General features: G+C 40.8%; 1 protein-coding gene across 10 annotated transcripts in view; it reads right to left on the reverse strand.

The window, feature by feature from the left end:
* LOC125463260 (voltage-dependent calcium channel subunit alpha-2/delta-1) overlaps nucleotides 1-23,505 on the reverse strand; it is a 617,517-nt gene that overhangs the window by 94,453 nt on the left and 499,559 nt on the right. For 7 of the 10 annotated variants that reach the window (XM_059654605.1, XM_048554305.2, XM_048554303.2 and 4 more), the window contains 4 exons: nucleotides 14,774-14,845; nucleotides 9,790-9,861; nucleotides 8,409-8,470; nucleotides 4,263-4,339 (listed from right to left, as the gene is read on the reverse strand). In XM_059654605.1, the coding sequence (XP_059510588.1) occupies nucleotides 4,263-4,339; nucleotides 8,409-8,470; nucleotides 9,790-9,861; nucleotides 14,774-14,845 (283 nt within the window). The remainder of the gene's footprint in view (nucleotides 1-4,262; nucleotides 4,340-8,408; nucleotides 8,471-9,789; nucleotides 9,862-14,773; nucleotides 14,846-23,505) is intronic. The other 3 variants (XM_059654607.1, XM_048554310.2, XM_048554316.2) reach the window with 1 other exon arrangement.

The raw sequence follows: 23,505 nt of genomic DNA on the forward strand, positions 1-23,505 counted from the left end.
ATTGTGCTAAATATAACAAGAAGCTTTGTAACCCCTTGAGAAGTGAAGGGCCTTTGTATTCCCTGAATACTCCTCAATAAAAATAAGAAATGGTTTGAGATAAGGAGGAAACAACAGGAAGTGCTGAGCGTATGCTGTACATCCCTCCTCATCAGTACATATTATGTTATTATTTTCAGATTTCAATGTTTTAGAAAACCCCTGTTTCCTTAGATAATGGCCAATATTCTTTCCATGGGCTTAGAGACCAAAAGCATCAAATTAAAACCTAGCTCTTTGCAATTTTACAACCAAGCATTAAGGCCCATACAGTGAAGAGGTCAAAGCATGAAGCCACAATCTCCGAGGGAGTTACAGATTGAACTACATCTGATCACTCTTCTGAACTATACAATTACCAAAATGTGAATGTAGCGGGTAAAATCACCACTGTCCAACCGAACCCATACGGCTGCTCTCTCATTAACGGACAATTTAACCTGGAGTTCACCAAGCCTCAGGCGAGGGGAGAGGTTGAGAAGGGGAGGCCTTCATGAGAACCACAGCCGATGTGGAAATTGAATCCATGCTGTTGCCATTACTCCACATTGCAAACCAGCTGTCCAGGCCACTGAGCTTATTAACACTCACAACTATAGCATTCATACTTATAATAAAGGAAGTACTAATGCAAAGCAGACTAGTTCCCAGGCATGACCAGAGCAACAACTGTCAAGCCCACAGATTAGTTTGGCTGTCCTCTTAACTAAGAGAAGCGCACAGCCCAAACAGATGAAGAACAGCTGAAGGGGAAATTTAGTTAACTTGGTGCAAATTAAATCTAGCCTTAGGCTACAGATTATTACTTTGTTACTGTTAAATAGCAAGTAATAAGAATATAGGACCTTAAATTTAAAGAATGGGAGACATTCAACTTGCAGCCCAAACTAAATTTGTTTCTGAAGGTTCATTTAAGTTTTGCTCTTGGGCTGTGATCACAAAACAATCACCAGGTTGCAGATTTTCAGTAGGACACTTAACACACAGAGTTATCCAGAGTGTTGGTCTTACTGGCACAGTCAGGGAGGGAAGGGAGCAATGATGAGTGAGGGGGTAAAAGTGTGACTCAAGAAACACTGGCGTTGCACCAGAATTTATTCAGGAAGAATGCACCTGCTTTTGTTAAACCCACATCGATAAAATGTATTATGGCCTTTCTTTGAGCGGCCTCTACTCCTGCTGCAAGGAACATTAATTAAATAACCCATTACAACTAGATCTAATATTTTTGGCAAAAGTTATATTCGCTGATTTATGCATTTGTGGTCCTACAAATAGTGAACCTACATGGCAATTTCTTTATTCATTCAAAGAATGAGGGCGTAACTGGCTGGGCAGCATTTATTGCCCATCCCTAACTGTCCAGAGGGTGGCTACAAGTCAACCATATTGCTGTGAGTCTGGAGTCACATGTAGACCAGACCAGGTAAGGGTGGCAGTTTCCTTCCCTAAAGATATTAGTGAACCAGATGGGTTTTTCCAACAATCAACAATGGTTATCATTAGACCCTTAATTCCGGATACTTATTGAATTCAAATTCCACCAACTGCCATGGCAGGATTTGAACCCAGTTCCCTGAACAATATCTGGGTCTCTGGATTAACAGTCTAGCAATAGTACCACTAGACCATCGCCTCCCCTAAACTGTGCACTTCCAGAATGAAACACAAAAGTATCTGGCCCATCATCCATTATGGTATGCACAAAATTGACCCTAAAAGTAATGCAGAGAAAGCAAGAACAGGATGATCAACCATGATCATAAAGAATGGCAGAACAGGCCTCAAAGGACCAAAATGCCTTCTCTTGCTCCTATCTTGTATGTTTCTGAATGAACAAACTTAAGTTACATTTTTCCCCCCGTAAATTCCCCATCTTTCTCTTCAATGGCATAGAGCAATTATGTTTCAACATAACCAGCAGATAATAATCTTGACTCAAGGCAATGTGGAAATCAGACTGAATTTCAAAAATTTCATGACAAGAACACAGACTTAGTCCAATGCCATTGAGTCTGAAGTCACACAACACCAGGTTATAGTCCAACAGGTTTATTTGAAATCAAAAGCTTTCAGAGCGTAGCCCCTTCAACCTGTTCGGCCATAACCTGGTGTCATGTGACTTCTGACTTTGTCCACCCCAGTCCAACACCAGCACCTCCACATCAATGCCATTAATGTATCCTCTCTACAAGACACTCCCTGGAGATATTCAAACATTTAACATAATGACACAAATGTACAGAATAAACTGAATTATTTCTTTGTGACTTTAAAACAATTTACTTTCTTTCTTCAGTCTGGCTTCTGTGGTCAGCAATGAAACGTATACATTTTTTGGGCCGATGGATCTAACCTTTGTCTGTGTGCACCTTTTATGAAAGCATGTTGGAGGTAGATTAAAGAAGAGGCATGTAGCACACAAAGGACTGGTGAGAATGTTTGAAATTCTCAAATTTGTGATTATCTTATAAGCTTCTTGTATATTAAATAAAGATGGGTCAGTTAATAGCCATGTCTTACCTGCATGACATACTATTTGCTAACTTTATAGTGTACAGATACAGCACAGGAAAATGCATGGCCCAAAAGGTAACAGTAGAATAATTTTACTCAATCTTTCTAAGCTAAATTTTGGATGCCCTATAACTACAATGTTTTACTGCTCATATATGCTGAAAATGCCAGAGTCTATTGTTTGACCAAGCAGAATGTTAAGATGCCTTCAGAAAATAAGACTAAATGGCATGCTATACCAAATAATGGGTATAAAAGGTTTGCATTATTAGCACATGCTTAAGACAATGCCAGCCAAGTCATTAACAGGTTTGGAAATCACATATATTGGCATTTTATTTTAAATGTTTAGACAGTTTTTAAATTGGTAAAATGCAATAATGATTTCTGTTGTGAGACAGAACAGGAAAAACTAGCACAAAGAAGGCTGGTGGATGAGACTTGTATTACTTCTGTATTTCCTCGGCTAAGTTTATTCAGATGCAAATCCCATTCACTTTTGAAAAGAACCTTAACTGAGGGAATAAAAACTTTTGTGCAAAATTAAATGGCCCAGATTTTGTGGTCAGCTGTGAGCAATCATAATGCTTACAACTGATCATAAACTATTTGGGTGCTTCCCATCAGATTTGTTGTCACTGTGGTTTTTGTGATATGGAATTTGTGACCTGCATGTGCAGGGCAGGCAACTATGTCTCTCTTCAACCACACTGATGAATCTTTACGGAAATGTGCCATTACACAGTCAGAAACAGGAAGTGAAAATTAGAATACTCAATTCAATTTTTAAAAATGATGTATCGGAAACAATAGAGAGAGAAAGAAAAATAGGTGTAAATCAGGGAGATAATGAACAAATAGATAAAGAATAATTTCTTTTGAACTTGCCAAGAATCATTAAGGCACAATGGAATGGAACTCCATATTTGTAAAAGTAAATTTTCAGTGCTGGAGTAAGTGGTCAGAAGACTTTAAAACATAGCACTCCATTAAAAGTGGACTCACGCCTGAATGTTCACTAAATATCTAGTGTTTGAGCAGCGTGACTTCACATTCTTTTTCAGTTCAATAATAAATCGCTCCGCGAGTCAATGTTATAGTGAAGTTTGTCAAGAAGCAGGGCAACTCTGACAGAAACTTATTGATATCCACTTTTAACTGCAAATATCCTGATACTGCAAGTTGCTGCCTGATTTACCCTTTTTAAATAATGTGCGTTGTAGCCTGATTACTGCTCCTACCACAAAATCTGGGCCAAACGCTAAATCAACGGTAAGTTTCTTTCTATCTAATGTTAATATCAAATTGTTTGTACTATTATAAAATTGTATAAAACAATCATGACCAGAAATAAACAGACCTTTTAATGGATGCATAGAACCAGAAGGTACAGCTGTACAATGATTCTAAAATTACATGATAAGTGAAATTGTGCATATTCATTAATGGAACTTTGACAAAGAAAGAAAATGATCACTCTTACAGATTCAAACCATGCAGTTGTTTTACATCCTTGCATGTTTGTCTCTCTGATGCTTTAGAATCATTGCTTTACACTATGATGACATCTAACTGAGAATCTGCCTCTTTAAATTTAATGCTATGAATATATTAGATTAAGATCTTTTCATGATTTTGTAGAATCAATACTTTGCTCTTTTCCAACATGCATTACCATGTCAGCTTCCACCCCTCCCAATACTTACGCCTCGCCTGGGTGATAACCTCATCCAGTTTGGCTTTGATGTAGTGGGAACTGTATGGCGGGAGAACCAGGGCCAAACTGAGGAAAACAGAGAGATATAATGACGTAGCCTGTGGAATTTGGTGGATGAGAATAAATCAAACAGACAATTCATGAATAAAACATGTTCTGGCTGTAATGGTAAGCTCACTGCCATCAATTGCTCCAGCGGAATTCTTTCATACTGCCAATAGTCCACCAATTTACCATGTTTAATATTCGAAGATATGGTACTTTCCCAGATGACCGTTATCAGTACCTTGTGGTATTTGCCATCTCTAGCAGTATGTAGGGCCTGGGATAGCAGGAAACATCATAACTAACAGCTGGGGCTGAAGTGGGGACGGGGTGGCTGTGTCTGGGATAGATAAAGGGGGGAGATGCTTATGTCTGGGACAGAGAAGGAGGGAGATGGCTGTGCCTGGGACAGGAGATGGAGGCTGATGATTTTGGGTCAGGGCACAGTCAGCAATGAGATAGCTGTGCTTGGGTCAGGCATCAGGGTTGCTTCACTTAGGTCAGAGACAGGGGTACCGTGTTTGGATCAGGAAATGGGAGGGTTCTGCATTGCTCAGGAGATGGGAGTGGCTGTTATGTCAGGGGAGGTGACTTCTGTGCTCAAGGTGGAGCTAGGAGCCTGGCCCTGAATCTGCACCAGACCCTCTGATTTCTGTCTCAGCCCCTGCTACTGGATCAGGGCTGTTGGGGTGGTTCACTGTCATCAACTTTCTTTGTCTTTTCTCTGTCTTGAGCATATTCAGTGATTAGTTGTAGAGGGTACACCACCATCAAGTATGTCCAAATGATGGCAAGAAGTACAACTATATTTGGTCAGGTATAATTACTAGGGCCTTTGGAAGCTGGTACAGGTACAGTGGGCTGGATCAAAAGCTAAAGCACAAATTTTTGTCTCCAACCACAAACTGTGTATAACATCAGAACAAGCATGGAGACACAGTGGTTAGCACTGCTGCCTCACAGTGTCAGGGACCAGGTTCAATTCCACCCTTGGGCAACTGTCTGTGTGGAGTTTGTACATTCTGCCTGTCTCTGCGTGGGTTTCATCCCACAGTCCAAAGATGTGCAGGCTAGGTGGATTGGCCATGCTAAATTGCTCATTGTGTTCAGGAATGTGTAGATTATGGGGGATGGGTATGGGTGGGATGCTCCAATGGTCAGTGTGGACATGTTGGGCTGAAGGGCCTGTTTCTACACTGTAGGGATTCTTTGAAATGTAATTTGGAAATTAGCTTGTCCAGAAGAAAATGGTGATCCCTTGGGAAAACTAATAACGGGATGACGCAATCTTGCAAAAAATTTCCACATAGTTTTAATGCCTGGTCAGTGGATTTCAAAGCCCCTGAGCCCATTCCACCACTCAGTGAGATAATAATTGATCTTCTGCCTCAACACAACTTTCCTGCGCTTTTGTCTTATCCCTTTGTACCTTTAAAATGTAAAAACACCTATCAATCTCAGTCTTGAATATACTTAACACATGAAACTCCATCGCAATGTGTGGAAGAGAATTCCAAAGATTTGTCACCCTGTGAGGAAAGAAATTCCTCCTCATCTCAGTCGTAAATCATCTAAGTTTTCCCCGGAGACCATGTTCCCAATTCCAAGCAGCCAGCCAGGAGAGACATCTTTCCTGCCTCTACCTTGCTGAGCACTGTAAGAACATTTAATGTTTGAATAAGATCACCGCTCGCGTTTCTGAAACTCCAGATAATAAAGGCACCATATGTTTAATCTTTACTCATCGAGCAATAATTCTACCCCAAGAGTTATTTGTGCAAAGCTTGGAGATCAAATCTGCACACAATACTCCATATGTGGTCTAACTAAGGCTTGGGGACCGCTTTGCAGAACACCTCCGCTCAGTTCGCAATAAGCAACTGCACCTCCCAGTCGCAAACCATTTCCACTCCCCCTCCCATTCTTTAGATTACATGTCCATCATGGGCCTCCTGCAGTGCCACAATGATGCCACCCGAAGGTTGCAGGAACAGCAACTCATATTCCGCTTGGGAACCCTGCAGCCTAATGGTATCAATGTGGGCTTCACAAGCTTCAAAATCTCCCCTTCCCCCACCGCATCCCAAAACCAGCCCAGTTCGTCCCCTCCCCCCACTGCACCTCACAACCAGCCCAGCTCTTCCCCTCCACCCACTGCATCCCAAAACCAGTCCAACCTGTCTCTGCCTCCCTAACCTGTTCTTCCTCTCACCCATCCCTTCCTCCCACACCAAGCCGCACCTCCATCTCCTACCTACTAACCTCATCCCACCTCCTTGACCTGTCCGTCTTCCCTGGACTGACCTATCCCCTCCCTACCTCCCCACCTATACTCTCCTCTCCACCTATCTTCTTTTCTCTCCATCTTCGGTCCGCCTCCCCCTCTCTCCCTCTTTATTCCAGAATCCTCACCCCATCCCCCTCTCTGATGAAGGGTCTAGGCCCGAAACGTCAGCTTTTGTGCTCCTGAGATGCTGCTGGGCCTGCTGTGTTCATCCAGCCTCACATTTCATTATCTTGGATTCTCCAGCATCTGCAGTTCCCATTATAACTAAGGCTCTATTTATTTCACTGAAACTGCACCCCATTGTTTTGCTTCTGTAATACAAGTGAAAATGCTAAACATAAAATAAAAACCACAAGTACTGGAGAAACTCAGCAAGACTATAACATCTGTAAACAGAGAAACAGAGTTGGTGTTTCAAGTCCAGTATGATTCTTCTTCAGAACTCATGTCAAACTGTAAACGTTAACTCTGTTTCTCTCCCCAAATTTGCTGAGTTTCTCCTGTAACTTGTTTTTATTTCAGATTTCCAGCATCTACATATTTTCCTTTTATTTGAGAATACCCTAATCTTTCTTGATCTTATTGTTCTACATGCATAGGAAGTTATTAGGCCAGCCAAACAGCAAATATTTTTATGATGCCAGAAACCTCTGCTGCAGTGTAACTGTCCAACTCATAGAAAAACAAACTATGTTTCAGTTTCTCACTCTCCAATCAGCAATCTCCCCTCCCAACCTCAGCATAGGTGGCTCACTCCCTGCTGAGGATACATGTATCAGACATTCTTCAGCTTAGAGTTGTGAAGGTGCACAGCATTTAAACAGATACTTCAGTCCAGTTCTTCCATGCTGACCAGATATCCCAAATTAGTCTAGTCCCTCTTGCCAGCATTTGGCCCCTATCCGTCTAAACACTTCCTATTCATATACCCATCGTATTCATAACCCTGATGTCTTTTAAATGTTATTATTGTACCAGCCTCCACCACTTCCTCTGGCAGCTCATTCTATACACACGCCACCCTCTGCGTGAAAACATTACCCCCTAAATCCCTTCTAAATCTTTGTTCTCTCACCTTAAACATATACCCTCTAGTTTTGGACTCCCCTACCCTGGAGAAAAGTCCTTGGCTATTCACCCTATCCATGTCCCTTATGATTTTATAAACCTCTATAAGGTCACCCCTCAGCCTCCATACAGCTGGTTGACATTGAGTACCATCACAGCTGAAACTAAAGCAGCATCTCACATGCACAGCTTCCAGTCTGATTCAGGTAACAGCAGTCAGAAGTGGGAATTCTGCCTGATTTTCCCTATGAAGATTTTAAAAAGAAACTGGACAATCCTTCAGCTTTATTGTGCAGGGTTATTTCATGTGCACAATGTGTAGTACTCCATTAAACTAGAATATTTTGCACCTTGCAATGAGTGTATTGCAGAGTCCAGGTTTTAGTTATCATATAATTCTGTCTGTTCATGAACACATTCTAGAAAGTAGGAAGTGTCACCAAAAGTTATGACTTGAATATCAACTTTAAGTAGAACCATGTCAGTCATAAATGAAAAATAATGTACCCTACACACTGTTTTAACAATGTGCTTTAGCCATAACCTTAATCAGAAGGGTGTCATATGTGAGCCATTTTTAGTTTCAGCTCAAGTAGATGAATAGTCTGCCCCTAATTTTTCTGTTCATATGTACTGTGCTCCTTCCAAAGAGAATAGCATGTTTTGAAAAATAATTACTCAGTCATTACAGGTAAATAGAATGGAAGACTCTTTTCTGATGTAATATTAGATTACCTGTAATCTGTGCTATTCACGAGAGTCCATGTATATGTTCGAGTCCCTCTGTCAATATACCGCTTAAAAAAAAAAGGGGAGGCTATTTAATAACACAGTTCCAAATCACTTTTTGTGTCTTAGCACATTGTGTGTTCTGAGGCCTGTATTATTATATCCAATTTACATAGTGCCTTTCAACAGGTCAGCATACCCCAAAATACTTTCCAGTCAATTACGCACTTCTGAAATGTCCCAGTTCCACTTTTACAAAGTAACATTGCATGTGGTAAAGTAACACAATAGCAATCTGATTATGACCAAATAATACATTTTTGTTCTAGTGATGTTAGTTGTGGCATAAATGTTGTCCAGGGTACTTGTAGAAATCTCCTGTTTTTCGTTTGAAAAAAGTGTTAAACAATCTTTTATGACCATTTGAAAGGGCAGATGGGACCCCAGTTTCACATCTCATCTGAAAGCCTGCATCTCTGAAGGGCTAAGGGCAATAAAGGGTTAACTGTGACTGGAACTGTGGCGAGAACAAAAACCTATGTTAAAGTAACATTTTTAGAACTTTGTTCAGTAGCAAATGTGATCCCCATCAATCTGAACAGTTTTTATTACTGTAATACTTATGTGTTTATCATAATCTTATAAGAACTGAAAACTAGGTGGTTCAGCAGAGCAAGATTGTATCTGTCGGCAGTGTCAGTCTCGTAAGCTTTGCATGTGTATCGCATTGATGGAGCATATATGTTTATGCTGTGGAGGAGTGGTAGCGTATGCCTGCAGCCATTTGTGATTGTGTCAGACTCACGGGCAGGATTCTTACATTTTAAAATTATCAACATTCAAAGACTAAAAATGATTCCAAAGTATATGCATCGAGGCAGATATCCAGTTATCTGAAAAATATTAATTAGTAGATCTTACATAAGAATTGTTGAACACAGCCACACGTGAGATCTAATCTGCCTTTCATTTTTTTTAGTCACTTGTGTGTGATTTTTTTGTGCCTCCTTTATCAGCAATTAAAATCTGGACTGATGAGCTAGTAGCATGGGAAGAACCAATCCTTCAGAACAGAGGGTAAGAGAAGATAAAAAATTTCAGCATTGCTAACTGCAGGGTGATAGTATAATGAAGTCTGTTTGCATCATTAGAGAGGAACAGCAAAACATGTTTCAGCACGTTATTCAATTCTAGCACTCCTGGAACATAACCCTATCCTGGATACATGTAGTGAAATGTGACCCGTTAATTCTGTAAATTTTCTCATCTGAGTCTCAATAAATATTGTGAAACAAAGAACATTGCTTACCCTTTCCTTGAAGCAATTAATTGTCAATTTTTTTGAAAAAAAAGAGAGACCAATGAGATAACTAGTTGTAGACTGTACCTCATCGTAGGATTTGATTAGAGTGTCGAGAGTCTTCTCACCATTTTGTCCTTCTATCATGCTATGCCGAATCTGGAAAACATAAACTAATAACTTGCAGCTAACCAACTCTGTGCACCAATTTGATCCAGTGACTAATATGTGATGAAACCTCCAAACTGTTATATAATAGCTCAAGCAGAATTCAATGAAGTCGCTTCAAATGCCAGTTTAATGTGTAAAGAGAAAAGGGCCATTATTACCACATTTTCAAGAATAATTAAAGATGGGCAACAAAATCTTAGTTTGCCAGTACAGCCTACATCCCATGAAACAATAAAGAAAGTCATGAGTTAGTAGTGTTATAATAATTTACAAAATGTTCATTCCAATGTGCCATCCAAAAGGAGTATAAGGATTAATTTGTTAGTACAACATCATAAATTATAGGAGTCAAAATGCATTATGACAAATAAATGAACAGCTCAGGTACACTGCTTAAAATCAACATTGTCTTAGGGAAATAAGAACATGTACTGTAAAAATGCACACATTAACACAATTCATGATTTGTTGCTATGGAACGTTCTAACCTTTTCAATTTCATCCACCAGCAACAGTTTCAAAATTACATTTACAGAAATTTCTCTTTCTGGGATAGCAGCACTGCGCCATGACAATTTACAAGCTACCTGGGAAATAAAGTGTCTGGGAAGGTTGGGGATTTCGTTCTGCGTGGGTAGGGGAATCTATGCCCCGTATCCATTTCCCATGGCATCCCACACTGCCTACAGCAACTTATACTCCACCTAACTCCCAAGGTTCTTCATAGGTTCAATACTAAATTACTTCCCACCCATGCTTCTCAACCACCACTTTTTGTCCTTCAACCAACCATGTCAATTCAATCTATATCTACCACGTCTGACCCAATGTGCCTATGCTGAAATTACATAAAATTTTACATCTATTGATGAAATTGCTATTTAAAAGAAAACTCCTCATTGAAAGAAGTCTATTCACTACATTTAACTTCCCTTGCAAAAACAAACATTTGAATACACAGATAACAAAGTGCGAAGCTGGAGGAACACAGCAGGCCAAGCAGCATCTCAGGGGCACAAAAGCTGACGTTTCGGGCCCAGACCCTTCATCAGAGAGGGGGATGGGGAGAGGGTTCTGAAATAAATAGGGAGAGAGGGGGAGGTGGACCGAGGATGGATAGAGGAGAAGATAGGTGGATAGGAAAGTATAGGTGGGGAGGGGATAGGTAAGTCCGGGGAGGACGGACAGGTCAAGGAGGCGGGATGAGGTGAGTAGGTGGGAAATGGAGGTGTGGCTTGAGGTGGGAGGAGGGGATAGGAGAGAGGAAGAACAGGTTAGGGAGGCAGGGATGAGCTGGGCTGGTTGTGGGATGCAGTGGGGGGAGGGGGAGATTTTGAAGCTTGTGAAATCCACATTGATACCATTGGGCTGCAGGGTTCCCAAGCGGAATATGAGTTGCTGTTCCTGCAACCTTCGGGTGGCATCATTGTGGCACTGCAGGAGGCCCATGATGGGCATGTCATCTAAAGAATGGGAGGGGGAGTGGAAATGGTTTGCGACTGGGAGGTGCAGTTATTTATTGTGAACCGAGCAGAGGTGTTCTGCAAAGCTGTCCCCAAGCCTCCGCTTGGTTTCCCCAATGTAGAGGCAGCCACACCAGGTACAATGGATGCAGTATACCACATTGGCAGATGTGCAGGTGAACATCTGCTTAATATGGAAAGTCATCTTGGGGCCTGGGATGGGGGTGAGGGAGGAGGTGTGGGGGCAAGTGTGGCACTTCCTGCGGTTGCAGGGGAAGGTGCCGGGTGTGGTGGGGTTGGAGGGGAATGTGGAGCGAACAAGGGAGTCACCGAGAGAGTGGTCTCTCCGGAAAGCAGACAAGGGTGGGGATGGGAAAATGTCTTGGGTGGTGGGGTCGGATTGTAGATGGCAGAAGTGTCGGAGGATGATGCTTTGCATCCAGAGGATGGTGGGGTGGTATGTGTGGACGAGGGGGATTCTAAGCCCCACCGACTCCCACAGCTACCTAGAATACAGCTCCTCCCACCCACCCTCCTGCAAAAATTCCATCCCCTATTCCTAATTCCTTCGCGTCGGCCGCATCTGCTCCCAGGATGAGGCATTCCACTACCATACATCCCAGATGGCCGCGTTCTTCAAGGACCGCAACTTCCACCCTGCAATGGTCGAGAACGCCCTTGACCATGTCTCCCGCATTTCCCGCAACATATCCCTCACACCCCACCCCCGCAATAACCGCCCGAAGAACATCTCTGCGTGACTCCCTTGTCCACTCCACACTCCCCTCCTACCCCACCACACCCGGCACTTTCCCCTGCAACTGCAGTAAGTGCTACACTTGCCCCCACACCTCCTCCCTCACCCCCATCCCAGGCACCAAGATGACTTTCCATATTAAGCAGATGTTCACCTGCACTTCTGCCAATGTAGTATACTGTATCCACTGTACCCGGTGTGGCTTCCTCTACATTGGGGAAACCAAGCAGAGGCTTGGGGGCCGCTTTGCAGAACACCTCCGCTCAGTTCGCAATAAACAACTGCACCTCCCAGTCGCGAACCATTTTAACTCCCCCTCCCATTCCCCAGACGACATGTATATCACGGGTCTCCTGCAGCGCCACAATGATGCCACCCGAAGGTTGCAGGAATAGCAACTCATATTTCACTTGGGAACCCTGCAGCCCAATGGTATCAATGTGGACTTCGCAAGCTTCAAAATCTCCCCTTCCCCCACTGCGCCCCAAAACCAACCCCGCTCGTCCCCTCCCCCCACCGCATCCCAAAACCAGCCCAGCTCTTCCCCACCTCCCTAACCTGTTCTTCCTCTCACCTATCCCCTCCTCCCACCTCAAGCCACACCTCCATTTCCCACCTACTAACCTCATCCCGCCTCCTTGACCTGTCCGTCCTCCCCGGACTTACCTATCCCCTCCCCACCTATACACTCCTCTCCACCTATCTTCTCCTCTATCCATCTTCGGTCCACCTCCCCCCCTCTCCCTATTTAGTTCAGAACCCTCTCCCCATCCACCTCTCTGATGAAGGGTCTAGGCCCGAAACGTCAGCTTTTGTGCTCCTGAGATGCTGCTGGGCCTGCTGTGTTCATCCAGCTTCACACTTTGTTATCTTGGATTCTCCAGCATCTGCAGTTCCCATTATCTCTGATTTGAATACACAGTTCCACTTCAAAGATTTTATAAACGCTTGGAGCTGTCACTCGGTCTATGAACTGACAGGCACCACTATGTGAAAGTTAAATATTGTTGTATCAGTTATATCGTACTAATCTTGTAGGTTTATGACTAAAGTCAGAGTAAAATAGGACTCTGACATTTTTAGCACCATAATATTTTTCAAATATTTAATGGGAGGGAGGTCAAAATAACTTTACTAAAGAATAGTTATCTTGACAGTTCCAATGAAGTTATGCACTCTTCATGCACATTCGTATCTACTTTTTAGCAATCCTAAAGAGGGGCTTAGCTTGTTGAAAGGGCACCTGACCCCCTTCAATGTTTCCTAGGATCACACACAAACAGATAACTCATCCCTCCAAAGAAATCCAGTAGCTTTGACCATCCCCTATCAGGTCTAAAATATATAATTCATGTTATGGAAATCCCACTCATGAAAGTCATCTCAACCTGATGTAGTTGTACAAAACATGCAGAACTGTTTCATGAACAATGAATTAGGATATTCCACTGTTTCTGAACAGTCTATGAAAAGGTTGTGTGCCATGTTTTGAACTGAGAGTTCCGATTTGGGTCTTCATTATCACCTTTGAAATGCCAGAAAGGCTCTCAAACTGTGCAAAAATGCAGCTGTGTATATACCAGTATATAAATACATGAAGAAAATATTATGTAGATCATGATAGTGTCAATACAGTGTGGAGCTGGAGGAACACAGCCAGTCAGGCAGCATCAGACGAGCAGGAAAGTCGATGTTTTGGGCCTAGACCCTTCATTAGGACTATTCAAAATAGTAACAGTCATGGAATGTCATGATAATTTCAACTGGTAGATTATTAGAATGTTTGTATATGGCACACATGTATTGCTCTCACAGACTATAATATGTTGTTGTGATTTTAACTAACAATGATTTGCTGCTTTTATTTCCCCTTAGTTTTACTAATCCAAAATTCAGTTTCATTGGTTTTGGGTCCTGGACTGTTGTCTGGAAACTTTCTGAAGTCTCTCTTCCAGACTGGTTATCATTCTACATAATTTTTAAAAAAAACTTCACATTTATAAACTGACCATGAGCAATGCCACAAGTAATTGGCCAGACATAGATAACATGTTAGGTGCCAGATTCCCTTTCTCTGTAGATAACAGAACATCAACCAACCTTGTTCATTTATAGTGGAGAGGACAGTAGACAGGCGCTTCATAAAATGTGCATTAGCATTGAGTCAGGGTAGGATATTAAATCCAGAAGAAAATCCAGAAATTCAATTCTGGTGGCATTTTGCTGCGCCACAATTACTGTTCACATTTTCTAGGGGTAACGTTATTATTCACTATTCACCAGTTCAAAGGCTCGAATGTTTGCCAAAAAGCATGCAGGTTCACAAAATCATAAAGGAGTCTTAAAAAGAAAAATGAGGGTCATATATAAACACAATATATCTGGGCAAGTTACCGAAACACTATTTCCCACAATCAGGCCAACTGGCAGTGAAAGATTGCCAGCTAAAATCTGCTCATGATTAGGAAACAGACTGTCATATTCAATTAGAAGAAGGTGGTGTTTCATGAAAGCACATCACCTGAATTAAATGAAACGCCACAGGGTTAAAAAATGCCAGGCAATTTATAGATAAATAAAATAATGTTAAGTGTTTCATAAAGTCAATGCAGGCATTATGGAGTTAAAAGACATTGACATACCACTCACAGTAGCCACTGGCTAATAATGATCATCTTACCTCCACTTTCATTTCATTCTCCAGTTCAGCATCTAGAAAATCTAAAGTGACGGGCTCCTGAGATTTGGGATTCTAGACCAAAAGGAATAATCATCAAACAATATGTATTCACAATGTGAAAATACTGAATTCAACATTCAAGACCAAATCATGACAAGTTTTTGTTTTGTATCCTTCTCATTAAGGAGAGTTAAAAAAAAAGTTGGCAGTAGAGAAATAAAAAAAAGTTTAGGAAAACACTTCTTCAGCATCTCATTTAATGTAATATTCAGTTGTATTATGGTGCATTTCTGAAGTGCTGATTATACATTATTCAACTTAATGCTTGTGCTAAATAATATTTCTTTGAAAGCAATTTAACTGTGCAAATGCTTGTTAACATTAGACCCATATGAATGCTTAGAGGCTTCGTACTTCTGTAATTAACTGTCTGAGACAATGAATGTACGTCCCCTGCAGACAGAAATGGGGGAATGTATAATAGGGGACAAAAATAGCTGAGGAACTGAATACATACTTTGGTTCTGTCTTCACAAAAGAAGACAAAAATCAGGTGTCAGAATTGTTGGAAGATGCAAGATTTAGTGCAAGGGAAGAACTGAGGAAGATCAGTATTAGTAAAGAAATGGTACTGGGAAAATTTTTGGGATTGATAAATCCTCAGGGCCTGATAATCTACATCCCAAAGTATATAAGGAAGTAGCTGTAGAAACAGTGGATGCATTGGTGGTCATCTTCCAGGATTCTACAGACTCTGGAATAGTTCCTGCAGATTGAAGGTGGCTAATGTCACTCCAATATTCAAAAAAGGAGATAGAGAGAAAACAGGAAATTATAGACCAGTAAGCCTCAGATTGTTACTGTGGAAATTTCTCAAATCCATTATCAAGGATTTTATCGCAGAGCATTTAGAAAACAGAGGCAGGATCAGACAGAGTCAGCATAGGTTTATGATGGGGAAATCATGCTTGACAAATCAGTTGAAATTCTATGAAGATGTAACTAGAGTTGATGGGGGGTAGTTGATGTAGTATCAGTTTGACAAATGCCTAAATAAGAGACTATTGCGCAAGACTGAAGTGCATGGGATTGGTGTAAGTGTATTGAGAGGGATGGGAAACTGGTTGGCAGAGCAGAAGCAAAGAGTAGGAATTAATGGGTCCTTTTCAAATTGGCAGGCAGTAACTAGTGGGTGCCGCAGGGATCGGTGCTGAGACCCCAGCTATTCACAATACATAGTAATGATTTGAATGTGGGAACAAGTCAAAACATCTCCAAGTTTGCAGATGATATCACATTGGGTGGGAGGGTGAACTCTGATGAGGATGCAGAGATCTTTCAGCGTGATCTCGACAAGTTGGGTGAGTGGACAAATCAATGGCAGATGAAGTATAATTTGGATAAATGTGGTGTTATTCACTTCAGAAGCAAAAACAAGGCAGCAGATTACTACCTGGAAGGTTGTAAATTGGGAGAGGGGAGTGTGCAACTGGATTTGGGTATGCTTGTGCACCAGTTGCTGAAGGTAAGCATGCAGGTGCAGCAGGTGGTAAAGAAGGCAAATGGTATGTTAGCGTTCATTGCGAGAGGTTTTGAGTACAGGACCAGGGATGTGTTATTGCAGTTGTACAGGGCCTTGGTGAGACCACACCTGGAACATTGTGTGCAGTTTTGGTCTCCTTTTCTGAGGAAGAATGCTCTTGCTCTTGAAGGAGTGCAGCAAAGGTTTACCAGGCTGATTCTGGGATAGTGGGTCTGACATGTGAGGAGAGATTGACTAGATTGGGATTGTTTTGCTGGAGTTCAGATAAATGAGGGAGAATGTCATAGACACATAAAATTCTAACAGGACTGGACATGGTAGATGCAGGGAGGCCATTCCTGATGGTGGGTGTGTCCAGAACCAGGGATCACAGTATGAGGATTTAGGGTAGACAATTTAGGACAGAGATGCGAAGACATTTCTTCACCCAAGGAGTTGTGAGTCTGTGGAATTCATTACCACAGGAAGTAGTTGATACCAAAACATTGTGCCAAGCTCGTGATGAATGGTGGAGAGGCTCGACGGGCCAAATGGCCTCGTCCTGCTCCATTCTTCTATGTTTCTATATAATAAGTAAAGTGGTTGAATTGTTGTAGCAACAACTATCTTCTGCATCTTCAAAGGTGAAACTGCCTGAATTTAGTTTAATTATCCAGTGCAACCAGGACTGTGCATTCTTGGGAACCAAACAGAGTTGTGTTCTTTAGTTTAAGGAGTTCATAGAAATGTTGGAATCTGTTGTTCAGATTTTTTGGCAAAAGCCAATTCTTTACATTATCATGATCCTCAGCTGGGTTGTCCTTTAGTGTCATTGTTTCTTCAACTTGCAGGAAATACTATGACAAATTTTAATGTTGACTTTTGTTTTCTTTATGGCTCAATGTTTAACAGTTATCCCCTAAAAATGATAAGGAATAAGAATTACCCCACTGGCAGCATAGGGAATGGTTTTCAGGTGGGCAGCATTGCAACCAAGTCTTAATGTAGCTCCAACAAAATGAACAAACTGTAGATAATTTGTTTTGAATTCAGCATCAGAAATTGGTATAGATCAGAACAAAACGGAATTATACTCTCACTCAACACAGGCTGCATTCTCAACCATGACAGCTATTGCCTGAGGATTTGTATTCCTGAGCGTTAAATTAGTTAGAGAATTACTGAGTGACTTATAATTGCAATCTTCCAATTTGATTGCAGGCAACATTCAAAGTAGAAAGTAGTTCTCAATTTACAAACTCAACTATCATTCAATTAGTCATAAAAATCTGTGGTTTGGCTGGCTTATTACTGAAGTTCTTTGGTTTGGAATCAAAGCACTAATTTAGAAACAGTTAGGAATGGGATTTTTCAATATCAATCTTCAAGTCAACTGAGGAATTTTAGAAAATGTGTTGCTAAAGATGGTCTGTACTCGCAAACCGGCACTGGAATCGAGCTGACCCCTTTTCTCAGCACATTTATTCAGAATGTTTTTAAAAAAACATGGATTTCAACCCACGGGACCACTTCATCCAAATTTAGAAAAGATAAACAAGATTGTATCAATTCGGTCTCTTCCCATCCAACTGAAACCACAAGCAATCGATAAGTATATCTGTTACAAGTTGCCAAATGTACACCGGCTTCACACAGCATCTGGAAACTTACAATCGATACTGCAAATAAAAGTGGATTGGTGAACAGTGTAGCTTTTATCTATGGATCAAGATGTATCTTACTGTATGTGCCCTATGTAGTGACATTCAACCCTGTCTCTACGGTAAGTTTGCAGGCATGTGGTGCATTTCAAAACAGTTTCTCTTGACATAAGAAAAGTAGTACTGGAATTTATTGTATTTTATGATAAAAACATAGGGATCATCCACATTAAAGAACAAACTGAACTGAATTAAATGAGAAAGTTTATGTGCACAGAAGACGCCATGATATTACCAACCATGCAACATGCATCAAGACATTGGTATGAGGAGGTAGCAGGTCACGTCACATTCCAATGTATGTGGCCATGTAAAGAAAAATAAGAGTCAGAAGCAATTATACAAAACATCTTACATAACAACAAAAAAAAGCAATTAATTACAGTGGAAGAAACTAAGAACTTTATGACGACTTTAAAAAGTAGCACTGGGCTAGTCTTTTATAATTTGAAATCATGTTTGAAGGGATTTAACAAATCAGGTCAAATAATTTTAGTCAAAAATGTTTTAGAGCAATGTCAATTGGCTACAGAAGAGATGTCACTTGGTTGCACTTTTTTTAGACATTTAAATTGATTTCAGATAGACAAAGGGTCAATTTGAGGGAGGAACTTGATTCTGCCAAATTCAGGATAGTATTACTCATGCCCAATTTGGAATCAGTGAACGATCATTTTTTTTGCAACACACAGATACCAAATACACAATGTAAGGCTGCTGAAATAAGCTGTTTAGGGCTCATTGCAAGACTGCACATCATTTGCCTTCAGAACATACTGCACTTTTTTTTAGTTTAAATTATTCAACTAGTTCAGAGTTCAACAGAGTCAGTCTGCTGTGTCAGCTTTATTCTATAACTGGAAACCAAGGCCCCTGAGCAGCCCTCCTAACATATGCTTGAACGCACCCAAGAGCAAATGTACAGAACATGGCCTTTTCTCATTCAACAACAACTGGAGGTAATCGAAATGCACTGCTCTACTCACTGTGAAACATGCAATAGAATTTCCATTGTTTGTGACTTGGAAAACTCGTGGCCTTTCAGTTCAAGCGTTTTTATTCCCAGCATGTACCTGAAGCTATTCATCCTAAAGCCCTCATTCTGGTGATCAGGTTTATCCCTATTTTTGCTGCCCTACATATTATGGTCCACTCACTAATCGATTAGAAAAGCTCATAGACAGTCCCTAAACAATGAAAAGTATTCTGGACTTACTTCCAACACTATATTATTACTGCTCTCTGGTGCAAGAGGATGAAATAGTAATTCAAAGCCATTTGCCCTCGATTTTCTAGGACAATAACACAATTCCATACCTCGCCCTTTCAGCTCCTGGATTGTAACAATGACACACCTATCGACCAGGTTTGCAGGATTTACAATCGTCCTATAAGGGCAGGTTTGGAGTGGAGGTGCTTGGAAAATAATACATGAAGGAAGCATCAATGTTCCACCAGTTCCTTGATGCTGGAATTTCGATTGGCTGGCAGATGGTAGAGGGAACCAGGAGCCCACACCCCTCTAATTAACATGTTGTTAAGCTCATTGGAGAGTTTGTTGCAAAGCCGGGAGTGGATGATAAGAAGAGCATTTGTTCTGCGACAAGTTAGATCACATTTGTCAAGATCACATCCATACAGGTTATGGCTGATGGTGAAAAACTCTGTATTGAAACTAATTGTTCAAATAGGTTGCTCATGCAATGTTTGGGCACCTGCACTGTATCATCATCTTGCTTGTTCTCTCTTCTCCTTCTAAATCCACTCCTTTTGCACCCTTTAAAATTGTCCTACATCACAAAGTTCAGCCTCCAGATCTTGCTAAATGCCATTAGCTGCATACCAAATGCACCGCTGGGTTTTTCCCTATTGTAGTGCATCATTACAATGACACAGGGCCCAGAAATGACCCACCTGTCAGTTTCACAACCTACAACTGAAAATCCAGCCTGCAGTCTCTAGGCTAAGTGAATTCTATCAAACCAAAATGTATTTGAAATTTGTGGATTCAGTGTTGCAACCATGGTAACAGGAATTCCTGTTGCCGCGACATACAAGAGTACATGATTCTCCTCCACCCTCAACCAGAACTACTTTAATATGTTCCATCTACAACAACCCCCTGATAATTTTGCATCTTGTTGACATGAACTGCATGGCACTTCACATCTGGTGAATATTTGTTGACTCTGCTGTTAATTTTCAGAAACACTCATCCATCAGATCTCCCTTTCTGAAACTTTGTCAGATTTTATTTTCAAACATTGTGGATTAAAGGAATGTGGTTACCACAGTTCACAAACAGACATTCCGGTGAATGAGGAAACTTTAAACATTGACTAGTTTCCTCGATCCAGCCTGGTCTGCTGCGTATTTCCAGCATTTATTGATTTTATTATGTTTTGTTATCTATTGGCAGATCCATCTAAAACCATACCAGACAAAACCTAATCCTTGTGCAGCATGTGTCCACAACATTAAAAGATTGTAAAAGATTGATTCCTTATCTAATAACTAAAGATAATGTTGTGAGTGCAGGTTTTGTGCAGATTGGCTAGGATTAATTGCAAGATCTCACAATTTTATTGCGAAGTGGGTTCTGGGAGCATGTAAGTAAACACTATTTTGATGATAGTTACTTGTTGTAGAGGCAAGTAGCATAGACATCTTCAGGGTAAGTACTGGACAAATATTTTGAGGAGAAACTATTATGAAACACAACTGCTAACTATTTGACTGCAAATCAAATAGATTGGGAATAGAGTTCTGTTATATACAAATGATTTCTCACAGCTGAAATAACCTCATGTTTCGGTTGTTTTCAGTCTCATGATAAATAGCATTGAAAACTGGTCAGGAAACTGAAGCCTAGAATTTGTACTGGTGAAATTGAAGAACATGGGGTCAGAAGTGGCAAGGAATATCACTATAACCAGATGTGGAAGGTTCTATTCCATAGGTGATGCAAATGCTCATTCAAAATTCTAAGCAATGTGAACCATGAGTAAAATGGAATTTTCATGCTTATTAGCAATGGCTTAGAAATTCCTCAGTCTTTTCCACTGTAATGATTTATCATTGGAAACTTATCAAAAATCCTACAACATGCAGAATGCTTACATTGGCTATTTCCCACAATATATTCATGCAAGTATTTCAATAGGACTGCTATAAAAAGCTTACAAAAACAGCACACCACACACACAAACAAAATCAATAACTCAAATGAGATTTTAAATTCATGGAGCAAAGTAATTCAAAGTATTTGAAAGAATGATACATGAATTCTGGAAAAAGGGAAGCCTTTGTCCTTTACAATTTATAGCCTAAACTGTGGTTTTTGTTAGTTTCATGCAAATACAAATGGCGTAATTATACAGGGCCTATAAAAATCTTATTCCTCACAGATGTATTTATTATTTTCAAAACAGCACATAATTGTAAACAAGTTTGTCAAGTTGGCTTGAATATGCAGTGTGCAGAATTTATAATTAACATATGCATTGAACAGAAGAAGTTAATTCATACTGACATACAGTATGAATTATTGACATGTATGCAATTCATTTTAATAAACAATTGGATGTAAAGTATGCAAACTTTACAGAGAATTTATTAAATTATGTACTGAAGGAAAGAAAAGCCATTTTTTCCGACTAAAGTCCTTAACAGCTAATGGGAATGAGCAAATGACCTCTCATGTATAAATCTGGTATTTATTATACCAATTTGCATTATAAAATCTCTCGCATGTTATCATCTGAGCTGTTCAAATTCTACCATATGTCACCAGTTTACTTTAAACTATCCATGTCCTTGGGACAAACTCTTTCAGTTCTGTGTGGTCATGAGGTAGTAAGCTGTATTACAGAATGCTGCGCTGAGCACCTTCTTGGAACTGAGCCATAGGAAGAGGTGGGAAATGTCATTCAATTATTTGCCTATAGGTAGGAATGGTTAAGTTACACTGTCCATACATTGCTTCAAAAACATAGTAGAAACACAGCACATAAGCTTTCTACTAATCCTGTTCACTGGGGAAGGGTCATGGGTGAAAAGTACAACAAGTGAAGAAATAAGTGAGTCCAGATGTTAAAGTTGAAAAATAAGGACAGCTTAATGCATTTGACAACCCCTGTTAGTGCTTTGTTTTCACCATAAAACATAATGGCCTACATTTTCTGACGGCCGGAAAGCAGTGCAGACTGAACTTACACATCAGGACCATACAGAATCTCAGATGCAGCAGGCTAGGAAATCAAATTTTTCAATAGGTATTCCCCTACATCTGAAACTTTCTAAAATAATCCATTGAAGTCAGAGCATTTGGAGGGTTCTGAATCACCTAAGCTTAATATTTACCCGGGACAACTTACACAATTGAAAACTTAGTTTACCCGTTAAGCTGAGACCCCAGCTGACCAATGACCACCCCACAACAGCCCCCAAACAACACATCCTTGATCCCTTACACCCCAATATCATTCTTTAATGCCCTTTAACTGCCCTCCCAGCCCCCACCTCATGAACCGAACAACCCCACCTTTAATCTGACCCCTTACTCCCTCCCCTCCAGCGCCAAATGTCTGCAGTCCTAATACTCTGAGATGCTAGGGAAACACACCGGTATCCCACACTGTTGACCACTTCACTGCCAACAGTGGCCTGAAGTCTGGAACTAACATGCTTGGTCTTCTCCATCTGATGCTTCCTCTTCCTACAGCCCGATCCATCACTACAACACACCACCGCCTCCCAACCCTGGTCCTGAAACCCTTCCCATTACCCTGCTGAATCACCCTAAGCACTCAATCACTTATTGACATACTGGCAACTTGTGTACCTGGCACTCTACCCAACTGGCACCCAACTTGGCTGTTCCCTGAACCATCTAGCACCCTGCCCAACTGGTAAATTACCCAACTGACACCCTAGCATCATACCAATTTGACACACTATTACCTGACAACCTAACCACTTAACCGATTGGCACCATCACCCACCCTTTCCCTTTCACAGGAGCTGTCAAAGTGGCTGGCTGTGCTACAGCACATTTGCATCTTGGAACATGACACACTAACTGCTGTAAAAGGATCTGATTCTCTTTACTACTGGGTTTGTGGATTCCTAAACAGATTTATAACAGGAGGCTCGTGTCCAAGAATCTCTAGTGCAGGAGTCATCTGTAGGTAAATGGGTACATTTTAATCTGAGCAGGGCTGAAACAGCATTTCCAAATCTGATCAGAATATCTGGTCTAATGTTTCCACATCTCAGTTTATATTTGGCAAGCTCACAATTTGTGGAGAAAATTCTAAGTGTTGAGTTCAAGCACTATTTGCTTTTGGAAGTAACAATTCACTACTTTTTTTTCATGAATATAATTACAAAAGCAGCAGCGATGGTTTTTCAAGGAAAATCTGACCAGGAAACACATTTATTATTATAAAATTGTAACTCAAATACAAAACAAACTCTAAATCTGGATT

Source organism: Stegostoma tigrinum, chromosome 25 (genome assembly GCF_030684315.1).
Source record: "Stegostoma tigrinum isolate sSteTig4 chromosome 25, sSteTig4.hap1, whole genome shotgun sequence".
In the NCBI taxonomy this organism is placed as follows: Eukaryota; Metazoa; Chordata; class Chondrichthyes; order Orectolobiformes; family Stegostomatidae; genus Stegostoma; species Stegostoma tigrinum.